The sequence below is a fragment of the Squalius cephalus genome, assembly GCF_949319135.1.
Source record: "Squalius cephalus genome assembly, chromosome: 4".
Classification (NCBI taxonomy): domain Eukaryota; kingdom Metazoa; phylum Chordata; class Actinopteri; order Cypriniformes; family Leuciscidae; genus Squalius; species Squalius cephalus.
In genome coordinates this window covers 35,524,966-35,539,086 of record NC_137125.1, presented here as the reverse complement: position 1 = coordinate 35,539,086, position 14,121 = coordinate 35,524,966, and the positions used below count along the sequence as shown (strand labels likewise).

General features: G+C 38.5%; 1 protein-coding gene across 4 annotated transcripts in view; it reads left to right on the top strand.

Moving 5' to 3' along the window:
• The window catches only part of LOC307156851 (kinesin-like protein KIF21A), a 54,853-nt gene extending 41,349 nt beyond the window's left edge, over positions 1-13,504 (top strand). For all 4 annotated transcript variants that reach the window (XM_079868531.1, XM_079868530.1, XM_079868529.1 and 1 more), the window contains 11 exons: positions 956-1,013; positions 1,301-1,355; positions 1,898-2,100; positions 2,430-2,552; positions 3,280-3,416; positions 4,080-4,254; positions 4,359-4,514; positions 6,942-7,059; positions 7,331-7,498; positions 9,486-9,685; positions 12,754-13,504. In XM_079868531.1, the coding sequence (XP_079724657.1) occupies positions 956-1,013; positions 1,301-1,355; positions 1,898-2,100; positions 2,430-2,552; positions 3,280-3,416; positions 4,080-4,254; positions 4,359-4,514; positions 6,942-7,059; positions 7,331-7,498; positions 9,486-9,685; positions 12,754-12,811 (1,451 nt within the window). In that variant the 3' untranslated portion in view covers positions 12,812-13,504. The remainder of the gene's footprint in view (positions 1-955; positions 1,014-1,300; positions 1,356-1,897; positions 2,101-2,429; positions 2,553-3,279; positions 3,417-4,079; positions 4,255-4,358; positions 4,515-6,941; positions 7,060-7,330; positions 7,499-9,485; positions 9,686-12,753) is intronic.
• Positions 13,505-14,121: the final 617 nt, after the last annotated feature.

Below are 14,121 nucleotides of genomic sequence, written 5' to 3'. Positions count from 1 at the left end.
AATTTTTCTTAAATATATACAGACGTGTGTATTTATATATATATATATATATATACAAAATAATTATACACAGTGGACAGTACACACACATACTGTATATTATGTAAACACTACGATTTATAGTGATTAATCGTTGCCCAGCACTAATAATTACAATATATTAATACAATTATTAATATAATATAATATAATATATAATATAATATAATATTTTATAATATAATATAATAATTAATACTGCAAGGATTTTAACACAATTTTAAGTTTAGTTTCACTGCCACTCCTTATGTAATGATATTTTAATGGCACATTATTAAGAATGGTTATCATTTGCACATTTAAAATATTTAAACTTCAGCCAAGTCAGTGATTCATTTGTGTAAAAATTCTATATTTTATCGATGAAAAAACGTGTTTAATATCGTTTAAACGGTGCATTTGATGTTTAGTGGTGCATTTAAATGAAAAGTTAAATACTGTCATTCTTCTGTGTTTATTTAGAAAAAAAAGACAGGTGTGAAACTTGCCTCGATTGTTTTATTATAATTATTATCATTACTTCTTGCTTTAAGCATTTTTGTCACATTTTAAATCTACTTGGATGATGGCTTTATATGATAAACATGGTAAAAATGCAGCCGAACTCCATATTCACTTACTAGTTTCCTTTTTCTACGTCTGCCATAGTGACCATACAGAAATGTGTTTGCATCCCTAATGCTGGTGTCCTGGCTGTAGACTGAACACACCTCCTCTTTTCTAGTTCTGTTGAATTCAGGGTTGTGATAACAACACTATGATGCATGTCGCTTGGATAATAATGTTTACTGACATACACTGACAAGCTAAAATGAGAGAGCACTAGTGTTTCTGATGTTGAAGTGTGTGTGTGTGTGTGTGTGTGTGTGTGTGTGTGTGTGTGTGTGTGTGTGTGTGCATGTGTGTGTTTGCTCAGAAAACGGTGATGAAAGCAGCAGTGATGAATCAGCACAGAGTCCAGCCACAGAGAAAAGGTAAAGCACTACAGTCAGGCCAATAAAGCTCTATAAAATGAATTGCAAATCTGTCTTGATGTGCTTTCATCTCTAAAACACAGTCAACTGATTCTGTTATTGATCTAACGGAGTCATTTGGTGAAGGATAATTTAAGCTGCCTTTGAAATTGCTTGTTGTGTGATTTTTTTTTTTTTTAATCAGCAAAGTTATTCTGAACCGTTTCAATCATTGTCAGTGTCTTTCAGAAACTTGCCATTTAATTATCAACTTGAACATTTTTGTCTGACATATTTGTCTCTTGCAGTTGTTTGGCTTCAGATCTCATGAAACTTTGCGGAGACACAAAAGTCAGAAATAAGGTAGAACAGACACACACACACACAATATATATATATATATTTTGATATGTTCAAAAATGCCATTTATATCTGTAATGGCAAATCTGAAATTACAGAATTACAGTGTATGTGTGTGTACAGTGTTTTATATATATATATATATATATATATATATATATATATATATATATATATACATACACACACACACACACACACACACACACACACACACACACACACACACACACACACACACACACACACACACACACACTCACACACTATACTCACACACACTAAAACACATTGATCTTTTAAATTAGCCTGTTTGTTTTATATTATTTACTTCCTATTGGGTTGTTCACATAATTATGCTTCAACTATAAACATATAGACATAAAATAACAGTTTATAAAAAAAAAAAACAATAACAGCAGCCCTCATTATATTCATTGAATATGTTGAGGACATAAATTGAAATCATGAGACATTTTCTTCACTTCTAATTTAACATACTATAACTAAAGTGTTTGTACTCTTTGTTTTCATATATGATTTAGGCTCGCAGAAGAACTACCACCCAAATGGAGCTGTTGTACGCCAATACTGGTGACCCTGATGCCCAGCCAGAGGATTTCTCTGCTCCTCTACTTCCTGTAGTGGAGAATCCTGAGGGATATAAAGAACCGGCCCCTGTTCCCCACTTAGGGGACAGAGACTCAATGGCCTTCTCCTCTAGCTTAGCATTCAAGACAAATGCTCTGTAAGTGATTGGTGAATCAGAAAGAAAAAATGTTTTGGTTCAAAGAATGAAAAAAAAAATAAAAAAAATTTACTATTATAATTATTACCGATACTTACACTGTAAGGGATTAAGGACATGACGTGTATTTCACAATGCCTATGGACAAGGCTAATCAAATTAGTTTTTGCTAGTCAAAACTAACAGTTATAAAACACATTTTATTGGGAACATGTTCATATGATCACTACAGCTAAATAAACCATGGCAAATGCCTTCACCATCTCTAGCATTACAGTCACGTCTGATGTGAAGTTTTTAAGTCGCGCTGGCTTTTGTCTACTGTGTAGCTCCAGTGCCAGATCTCCCACGGCTACAGAAAAGAAGCTTGTGGACCGCTCGCCTCTCACCCGCAGAAGAGCTCAGGACAGGAGCCAGAACCCTGCAGACAAAACCAGAACCCTGGACAAACTGTAAGAAACTAGCTTTACATAAACTCCCCCTTCCAAACATCTTTGCTAAATTTGTTTACATCTGTTCTAAATGTCTTGTATTGCTAAAGTGAACGTCCATATTGTCGTTCAGTGAACAAGAACAAAGTTTACCAAGGCGAGCATCAATAGCATACTAATACCAATAATTAGCATTAGCTGTCCCACATAGCAGAACCCTGGCAACCATCCAAACAAACGCAAAATTCTAAAAAACACTTTAGCAACCACCTAGAACAACAACATAGCAACTTCACAAAGCACTTAGCATTACAAAACCACTTTAGCAAGATTTGACAAAGATTTTTAAGTTCTGGGACCGATACCCAAAGATTTTTTAAATATCACTCCATTTCAAAACATGTTTTATACATGTTATAAATACGTCAACATATCATTAATACTATTGCCATAGAGTTTGGTCATAAGTAGGTATCTTAAAATGCAGTGTAATGTTGCAACCAACCTTTTAAGGTGTGGTCACTTGAGCAAAATTTTATGGCCAAAAATGGTCCATTGTCTATTGTCAGTATTGTACGATTATGTGGATTGCTATTGAGAAGACTGGATTTCACCCATGAAAAATCAGATTTTTGCGTGCTGTTTAGCCAGGCTGCTCACTAGTTTGGAACAGAGCCAGTGTATTTTATTATGTTTGGTATGATTAATCGTTTCAATCATTATTATTATTGTGTGTTTTTTGGTCCAGAGGTACGGTAAGCCCAGTTCAAGCGTCCCGCTCCAGCCGAGCAGCCAGACTGCAGTGTGTGCACGTGGCCGAGGGTCATACTAAACCCTTGCTGTGTGTGGACTCAACTGATGATCTGCTCTTCACTGGCTCAAAGGGTCAGACACTGATCTTTATTATTTTTATGTAAAAATCATAGCCTTATAAACAAGTCTTTGCTACAATAAAATTACAAAGGAGCATTTAATTAACCCTTCACTAAGAGTCACACTTAGCTGGTCATTTAATATACAATAATGACCATCTGACTATATATTATTTTACGTAGATACATAGTTGTACATAGTTGATTAACTAACAGATGAATAAAAGCATGTGCATTACATTTATTTGAGTTGAAATTGTTATTAGCTAACATAAAAATGAAGGTAACACATTCAATCCTTCCCTTCTAGCTATATTAATTGAGGGGGTTGATTTGGAGGGTTAATAAAAACATTCAAACCACAGTGAACATAATTTCTGTAGAACTCTGTATACCAACTATAACTCTCTAATGAGCATTTCATCTGTTGGTGCTGAAAACTAGCAATGCACTAGCAGCAAACTTTTTATATTCAAGCCATTCCTGTATTTACGAGAGCTTGCTAACTTTACTATATTGGTTTTTATATTCTGTCATAGATGCATAGATGTCATAGACCAGTCATAGATGCAAGGAATTTAAAGTTGTTCCCCATGATGCATTACCATACCCCCTACAAGAATTACCAACAAACATTGTGTTCTATCCTCACCCATCCCTTTTTTTCCTATCTCAGATCGCACATGTAAGGTGTGGAACTTGGTAACGGGTCAGGAAATCATGTCTCTTGGAGATCATCCCAGCAGTGTAGTGTCGGTCCGATACTGTTCCAGCCTGGTCTTCACCGTCTCCACTGCTTATGTCAAAGTGTGGGACATACGTGACTCTGCCAAATGCATTCGCACCCTCACGTGAGTCATTCTGGTACTGTTTAATATACTAAAAACCACTGTTCTCTAAAGCTTTTAAATATTTTACCTATGGTTGCTCATTTTTAGCCCTCTGTCTCCTTTAGTTCTTCTGGACAAGTGTCTCAAGGTGACACGTGTGGGAGTAGTTCTGTTGCCATTCCACCAGGAGAAAATCAGATCAATCAGATTGCCCTCAATCCTTCCGGCACATTCCTTTATGCTGCTTCAGGCAACACGGTCAGGATGTGGGACTTGAGAAGGTATGACCGATTTTACCACGAGTGTCTAGAAGTTCTTCTCAGTGCTAAATAGGGACTATAACTAATAAGAAATGCATGTGGGTAGAGTTATCTTCAAATTAAACTGTATTGATGGTACTCAGTTAGTATAAGATTTAACTAACTAGATTTTCTTCAAACTCCACCATAGTAATAGTTGACCATAAAGAGAAAATGGATCGTAGAAGACGGGTAACCTGGGGTGTGTTTCCCAAAAGCATTGTTAGTCAACCATGGTCTTCCCTTACCAACATTTCATTCTGTGTTTCTGGAAATCATTGTTCCAGTGAACATTCACACACAGTGTGTTTTGCAATTGTGTGTGGTTGGAACTACATCTCCCGACCTGTGCTTAAAAGCATAGTTTCTTAAAAGCATAGTTTCAGTATGACATACAGACTAAGGGCCCTATCTTACACCCGGCGCAATGCAGCGCCAAGCACAACGCAAGTGTTTTTTGCTAGTTTCAGTCCGACGCAATTATCATTTTCACGTCCTGCGCCACGTTGTTTAAATAGCAAATGCATTTGCGCCCATGGACTTGCATTATATTTAAAGAGCGCGTTAGTAATGTGCACCTACATGCGGGTCCACAACGCGCGTACACTCTGCTTATTAAACACACAGGGACGCACAGCAGCACACAAACATGCCAAATATTTAAAATAAAAGGATTACAATGTAAAAGATTATTATTGTGTACATAAAGATAAGGTGGAATCCGGCTTGTCCCGTAGATGGTCTTCTTGCGCACTTTTACCTCACGCATGAGCAGTTCCGTTTGTGCTCTGGAGACAGCTTTGGTCTTTCCACTATCAAATTCCGTCATGTAAATAGCGAATCCGCCATGGCGCGAGCGCAACTGGCATTTAAAGGGAATGGGAGATGAGACTCTGATTGGTTTAACGCATGTAAATCCCAAAACACACCCATTACTCATTAAGAGAATAGGGACAACCCTTTTAGACTATTCGCCGGGAGTGCCGACAATTTTTCCCATCATTAAACTAGCGGAATTCGGAATAAAGTGGATTCGGACACGCCCTAAGTGCACTTGCGCTTTAGACTATGCGCTTAGATCGTTAAAATAGGGCCCTTAGGGTGCTTTCATACTAGCACTTTTGGTTCACACCTGGGTTCGTTTTCTTTGTTTGGATGATGTGAACGCTGTTTTTCGAACTCTCATGTGCACCCTCGAAAGTGAACCACTGATGAAGTATGATTCAGTAAAACTGTCTGTTTGTTTGTGTTCTTGCTCACTGACAAGCGGGACTGATGCAATGCAAGCTGAGAGAATGTATATCTCATTTTTTTGCTTGCCTTCAGCAGAAATGGACGTTCTTTAGAACATTTGCAGTACATTTAGGTCAGATAGACACACAGGCCATTATGTGTTGACGGTTTGGAAACAATACTAAAGGTTAACAAAACAAAAGCATTACCTAGCAACCGGGGGAAACAGCGGATGCTGTGATGTTGCAAATGTACTATGGTTTGGAATCATAAAAACAGTGTCAACACAATCCAGTGGTGGCAGGGAACCTGCGGTTGAATCAAACACTTGTAAATAAAGCGAAACCGTGCAGAACAAAAATAGTGATGTAGTCCTCAGATGCAATGGTCATTATTTTATTACTCCACCAACTGTGTGCTGTAATTGACGTCAGTTTGATATTTGGAACAACAGATAATTTGGGAATTAGTCATAATTAGCTACTAATTTTTCCAGTGATGTATCACAGTTATGTTGTTGTACCCCTGCACCCCTAATAACTAACTAACCTGCTAACCATCTAACATGCTAACTAAGTAACTAACTAACAGAAACATACTCTTTAAACTGTATAATACTACTTGACCTTGCCGTTTTGGAGATGCTCTTACCCAGTCGTCTAGCTCTGGCCCATGTCCAATTCACTCTGATCTTCTCGCTTGACCATTTTTTCTGCTTCCAACACATGAAATTCAATAACTGACTGCTCACTTATATATCCCACACCTTGACAGGTGTCATTGTAACAATTTAATAAATGTTATACACTTCACTTGTCAGTGGTTTTAATGTCGATCAGTGTATGATGGGCACATACTCCCAAAGTTCCCCAAAATGTTTTACCTTCTGTCTACAATTCCTTCCAGTTGGAGGAATTCAAACATTTTTTGATATTTTGAGCAGATTGTTTTCATTTGTCAAGCGTCTCGTAGTAACAAGGCACATGTTTCTGCATGAGTTTGTTGTGTTTGAAATATTTGAAAGTTTAGTAGTGTGTCCGATACCAGTTTTTCCAATGGGTCCAAGGCCCAGGTTTTCCTCTGTAACATTTACAAAAAGTGTTCAGATTTTAAAAGTCGTATATTGTATTCCAGCGCTAAGCCTCCATTTACACATTATTCTGTTGTCTTCTACAGGTTTGTATCTACTGGGAAACTGACGGGACATCTGGGGCCGGTAATGTGTCTTGCGGTAGACCAGATGGGGAAGGGTCAAGATGTGGTCATAACAGGCTCAAAAGATCACACCGTTAAGGTACGTTCAGACATTCTAACATTCTCTCCGTGAACTAACACAAGAGCCCCTATGGGTGCATATGATAATTTCCACCTTTTGCTCACAGCTCATGCACAATTACACAAGCTAATTTATGGTTGCTTGAACAAAAACATTAGTTTAAACCATTAATATACTGTAGCCTCAAGTGCAACCAGAAACAAATCAAGGAAGATGCTTTTGGGCTCCGATAGATATGCTTTTTGGACTTGTTCTGTATCCCTAAGGCTTTTATTTTCTTGTGTTGCAGATGTTTGAAGTGGTAGAAGGCACTCAGGGCAGTATCACCGTCGCACATCATTTCGACCCAGCCCATAAGGATGGGCTAGAGGCTTTGGCCATGCATGGGGATTCACTTTTTACTGCTGCCAGAGACTGCATTAAAAAATGGGACCTAGCCAGCAAACACATACAAGGGGTAAGTACCTGATGCAAGAAAAGGCAGATTTGCTGAGTGGGGGTAAACGCTCTGGATGTGTTCCAGAATCCTGTGATGCTGCCTACCTAAGCAGCATTTTTAGGCACCATTCCCAAAGCTAAAGCGGTTCCATTTATTATGCAGCAAAATTGTGGCGCCTTCTTAAAAGATCTTGTTCCGGCAGCATTTTGTGTATAAGTCAATCTTTCAGCTGAGTGAAAAATGTCATTCAAGATGATGGAATCGAGATCAAATGCATTGTAAATATACAAAAAGTCGGTAGATAAGCTATATGATAATCAGGGCTTGACATTAACACCCACCGATCCTCCAAACGTGGGTGAATTTAAGCAGTGCCGTGTAACACAGTCACTCCTTCTAGCCACTTGGGTTGGATTTTATATACATATAATATATACATTTTACTATTGTAGTCTTTTAAAAAGGCATCTGAAATAATAAACTAAGTGCAATGTAGTGTTGTCAAAAATATTGATTTTCGATATCGACACTGAAATATCTGAAATGCTTCCAAAACTCATTTCCCACAAAATAGACAGATTTTGTGCTCACACCTAAAGTGCGTGTGCATAAAGCCGCCTCTCAGTACTAAATTGAGTTATTTTTCGCTGATTATTGCGCTTAAAAATTATGTCAAAATGCCGGTCTTGGCGAGTTTTCATGTAAACCCAATCAGTTATGTTTTAAGTGAACGTTAACAGTTGAGATACAAATGCATGTGTAACAGTATTATGGGTCCGTGCGTCAGGTCTTAAAAAGTGGCAGCAGGTATATTATAATATACCTGCTGCTAAATTATGAGATAATATTTAAAATTATCTATATGACAGTTTTTCCCCATGGTATCAATGTCAAAATTGTGGCCAGTGAAAATACTGAGTGGCTAGTAACTTTGGAAAACTGTGAGCAAAAAAGTTAATGTCAAGCCCTGATGATAATGCTAAACTCTATTTGAAACAAGAAAGTCTATAATATTTGGAGAAAGCTATTCGTTAGCATTTCCATTCATCTCAGTTGCAGGTTTCAGGTCCTGAGGACAGAGAGTCAGTTCACTAGGACCTGGAACAGAGTTGACTTTTGTTTATACCTAAATATAATCTATATATGCCTCTTAAAGGAGATCTCCGGGCAATTTTAACATTGAGCTATTTTTTTTGTAAATTTGGAGTGCTGTCAGTACAGAGAACAACGACAAAAATCGGTGTTGCCTACACCGTGTTATCCTCTTTTTAAAATTTGCATCCTGTTGACTTTAATGGGGCAAGTTTTAAACCTGCTTTTAGCCTCTTAACATCCTTGATGTGTCATTACAAGTGCACAGCCAATGTGAGTGATTCCTTCAGAGTGAACGCGATGAATCTGACTGCAGTAGATGTGAAAGATATGAATAAAAATGAAGTTAATTCAGCCAGCGCTCATACCTGTATTTATTTCCTGTTTTCGGTCGAAGTCCACAGTAGTCGATTGTCGAGTTCTCCACTGTTGCTTAGCTATCTATGATCACGCGCGTGAACTCGACAATCGACTACAATGGACTTCGACCGAAAACAGGAAATAAATACAGGTATGAGCGCTGGCTGAATTAACTTCATTTTTATTCATATCTTTCACATCTACTGCAGTCAGATTCACCCGTGTTCACTCTGAAGGAATCACTCACATTGGCTGTGCACTTGTAATGACACATCAAGGATGTTAAGAGGCTAAAAGCAGGTTTAAAACTTGCCCCATTGAAGTCAACAGGGTGCAAATTTTAAAAAGAGGATAACACGGTGTAGGCAACACCGATTTTTGTCGTTGTTCTCTGTACTGACAGCACTCCAAATTTACAAAAAAAATGAGCTCAATGTTAAAATTGACCGGAGTTCTCCTTTAACTATCACGCATAAAGACACTAACTGAAGTAAAACCCTCAAAACCAACTTTCAGTCATTCTGCTATAATTTGTTTGCATGTGTTCTTGTAGCAGGTAGAACGGGCTCATTCGGATCTGCTGAGCTCTCTGGCGGTGGTTCCTGGCTCCAGTGCTGTTGTGAGCGGCTGCAAGGGCGGACTGCTCAAATTCTGGCACACAGACACGCTCAGAGCTCTGGGAGAAATAAGGGGTCATGACAGCTCTGTCAATGACATCTGCACAAACAGCAATCAGCTCTTTACCGCCTCAGAGTGAGTGACAGGCATCTAAACACCGACACACATATAGAAAAACACAGATAAAACCATAGCACCTATAATACACAGGAAGCCACATAACAACCTAGGTTAATCAGAATACGTCACTTGTAATGTAAACGCTGGTAATCAGTTGGTGTTTTTTTATTCTATGTCCGGACATGCAATAGTTAACAAGTCATAAAATTCCCAAAGTATTAAAATGATTGTACATAATCAGAACATTTTTGGTTTTCTTATAACCTTACTGATGACGAGGTGGTAATTTGATGGTAATGAAACTTGGGGCTTGAGTGTTGTTGTTACATTATCAACTAGTAACTCATGAAATTACTAAAAAGTACCAATTAATTACGTAACTGGTACATTGTGTGTTAGCTGAGTAATGTACTAAAAATGACTAGAACACCTCAGCAACTGCATAGCAACACTTTCGGTGACCAGCCAAGCAAATACACAATGTGCTAGAAACTACTAGAACACCTAGCAAATGCATAACACCTTGGCAACCACTGAACTCTTTTGCAGCCTCTTAGAAACACCTTGGTAACTACCCTGGCAAATACATAACAGTGTGCTTAAAGGGTCATGAAACCCCCCTCTTTCAGCTCAAGTCTAGCTCACAATATTTTTGAAAAATGCAACTTAAATGGGCGTGGTGGCTGTGAGAAGAAGGGAGGGGAGTGGGTGTGGTACGAGAGGGGAGAGGGGAGAGGGGGAAACTGTCACCGCAATGGCCCATGCATATCGACTGTCACTTAAAATCAGTGGTAAAACGTGAGGAAATGCTAAAAAATATATATATATATAGCTGGCAAAGTTAAAGTCTAATGAAATACACTGATGCCTTATTTTTGTCCTTTCAAAAGTAACTGAATGCCCTTCTACATATATTTGCCTACATTATTAAAGTATAATTGTATTTAAAACATAACGTTTATGTATAATTATGTCATTATAAAATATATATTTGTTTATATACACACTATAAATGCATATATTTGAAAATAATAAATTTTCCGCTTAAAAAAAAAAAAAGTTCCGTGGGCTACATAGCCTAGATCTACGCGCCCCCTAAACCCACATAGTAAAGATGGACAGTGACAGAGAAATTTGCACGCATACGTTCCATACAATTGAGGTATTATCGAAATATCTAAATTTTAATAACGAGTGATTATTTAACAAAAGGCATGTAAAACGGTCAGGGTTACATTTTAGACACACACACGCACACACGCGCGCACACACACGACACACCTCTGAAGTGATAGAAAAGTCCTCGGAACCGCATCACTCGCAAGACGAAACCTGCATTGGTGTACAAGGCCGAAGTCCACCATTCTCCCGTTGAATGGTTGCTACACCGGAGTCCAGCTCGGGCAGCATCGCGGGGAAAGATGCACTGGAACTTTTGCACCACGAAAACAAACGCGCGTCCCATCATTGCCTCTCTCATCAGCTACGCGATATCACAGTTTGATATGTCTTGTCTGTCATTGTAAAGTTCCCCGTGGTGTCATGAATAATTAAGAGAAAGTGTCTTCTCATTGGATAAGAAAACTCAGCACATGAATAATTATGAGACACCGATGAGTCATCAAAGTACTATAGTGCACTGCCACGTCACAGCCTGTGACGTGGACACGATGAAGATTTTAAAACCGGAAGACGAAAATAGCGAAAAAAAACTAAAATTTAACCATTTTCCCCCTACTATTAAATATAACAGATGCTATCATTGTCTTCAATGGTGTTCAACACACATACCTGTGTTAAAATCTCAGAAAATTTGGTTTAGGGTTTCATGACCCTTTAAAAAAAACACATCACCCTAGCAACTGTATAGCAAAACCTTGGCAACCACTCTGAGCTCTTTTGCATCCGCATAGCAACACCGTGGTAACCGCCAAGGTAAATACATAACAATGTGCTAAAAACTACCAGAACACCCTAGCAACTGCGTAGCAACACCTTGGCAACCACTCTGAACTCGTTTGCATCCGCTTAGCAACGCTTTAGTAACTGCCCAGGTAAATACATAATGTGCTAAAAAAAAAATGCCAGAACTCACAGGCAAAAGCATAGCAACAACTTGGCAACCTCTCTGAACTCTTTTGCAACCGCATAACACCACTTTGGTAACCACCCAGGCAAATAGATAACAATGGGCTAAAAACTACCAGAACACCCTAGCAAATGCATAACAACACTTTGGTGACCACTCTGAACTCTTTTGCAGCCTCTTAGCAACACCGTAGTAACTAACCTGGCAAATAAATGCATAACAGTGTGCTTAAACAAGTAATTAAAAACTCAGTGAGTGTTTTAGCGCAATTTTCTGACGTCATGGGATCACAACACTAAGAGATAGTAAATCTTTTTATTGTTTTTTTTTTTTTGTTTTTTTTGTTTTTTTTGTGTGCGTTCCCGAGATTAGACCTTCCTTAACATAATGCCGAAAACCCGAAGTCTCTAGGTGGTCTGGTTGAGGAGGAGATAGAAGTGCAAGATTGGTGCGCACAGACAGAACAGAAATCATGAGTTAACAATCGCAATTTTGTCCGTAGGAAAATTGCGCTAAAAAACACCACATCACTCTAGCAACTGTATAGCAACACCTTGGCAACCACTTTGAATTCTTTTGCAGCCTCTTAGCAACACCTTGGTAACTGCCCTGGCAAAATATATAACAGTGTGATCAAAAACCACCAGATCACCCTAGCAACTGCATAGCAACACCTTGGCAACAACTCTGAGCTCTTTTGCATCCGCATAGTAACAACTTGGTAACCACCGAGATAAATACATACAGTAACTATGTGCTAAAAACCACCAGCACAACCATGCAAATGCATGGCAAAACCTTGGCAACCACTTAGAACACATTTGCAACCGTATAGATAGACCCCAGCAACCATTCACAACAATCTAGCATTGTGGTTGCTTTTGGGTAGTTACCTCTCACATTTTTTTCATGAAAAATAGAAAAATAATTGATAAACGGCATTGTTGTTAATCTGAATCCTGGCATTTTATTTATTTTTTTTTTTTTTTCACAGTGACCGGACAGTGAAGATCTGGCAAGTGAAAGGATCTTTAGAGGACGGCCTTCACTGACTCAGTAAAAGCACCTCCGATGAGAAGAGAAAGTCACTGTGAAGGTTTTGGCTTTCCTGCAAGAATTTCCTCTACCAACGTGACACTTCTTTCCTGAAACTCTGCTTCCATTCGGCAGTGACTCAGTGGAGAGCTTCCTGTTGTGACTGCTGTATATTTCCTCATCTACAGTGTTGAAGTGCCCTGTTTAGCTGTTGCTGACCATAATGGGGGGATATTGTAGGTCAATAAGTGTTTGTTCATGTGGCACATTCCTAAAGCTGGGCTTTGGGCATCACAGGCTGCCATATGAGCAGTGCGTTTAAGAAGCACATGTGTTTGTGAACGTCATGTTGACTGGACTTAACCGATATTCTTTTAAATTATTCATTAATATTGATGTCAGCTCTTTCCAATGTTTGTTGACCAAAGTTAGACTCTTTTGTGTGAATCTTTCCATGTAACTATAACACATCACCCGGCTCAATGCAACCATACAGTCTTAACTGCACTGGAATGGTACAATGATATTTGCACCGGCACCGCTATCTCTTGTCTACTTTGCGTTTTATCTTTTTTATAAAGCCTGGACTGTTTCTTTTTCAATTTTCTGGTTGAAACCTTTTAGTACGCTGTACAAAAACATTTCCTCTGATGTACTGTAGTTATTATAAATGTCAGATGGCAAGTGAAAATAAACTACATCTGTCAAAATCCCACAGGTGTCTCTGAAATGTTTCAGTCAGACCAAAGACTATGGTCAGACCTTATTCAGAGCAGCGCCATGACAGGTATGAAGGCGAGGCTGTGAGGATATCATAGACTTACCGTGTTTTCAATGGCATCCACTGTATAAAGCTCCTAGATCACCACAGCTCATGTTTTCTGGAGTTTTTTGTCTACTGAAATGTATTGGAAATATGTTTTTTGCAGTGTTTCGCCAGCAGAACAGTCAAAGATGGCGCTGCTGTGAATAAGGTCTATAGAATGATGAGCTTTAACGAATGTGCGTACTGTAAAGTAAAGCAGTGAAACTGCAATTTCGTAGTACTATCACTAGGGGGCAGTGCACACACAATGGACTGTGAACTGGCATAAACAGTGCATGCATATGGATGGCCCTTAGCCTACATTCAGGAGACTTTTAATTAATTTGATTAAATTGCAATAGAAATCATGTTTAATTTAAATAAATAAATATATTTATATATACATACACGAAGACCTCTGATGCAAAAGCCTCTAAAAGCCACCTCTGTCAAAAATGAGATAATAAAATTGAGTGAATGCTCTGCGCACATAGTCTATACGTTCATCAAATACTTTCACTT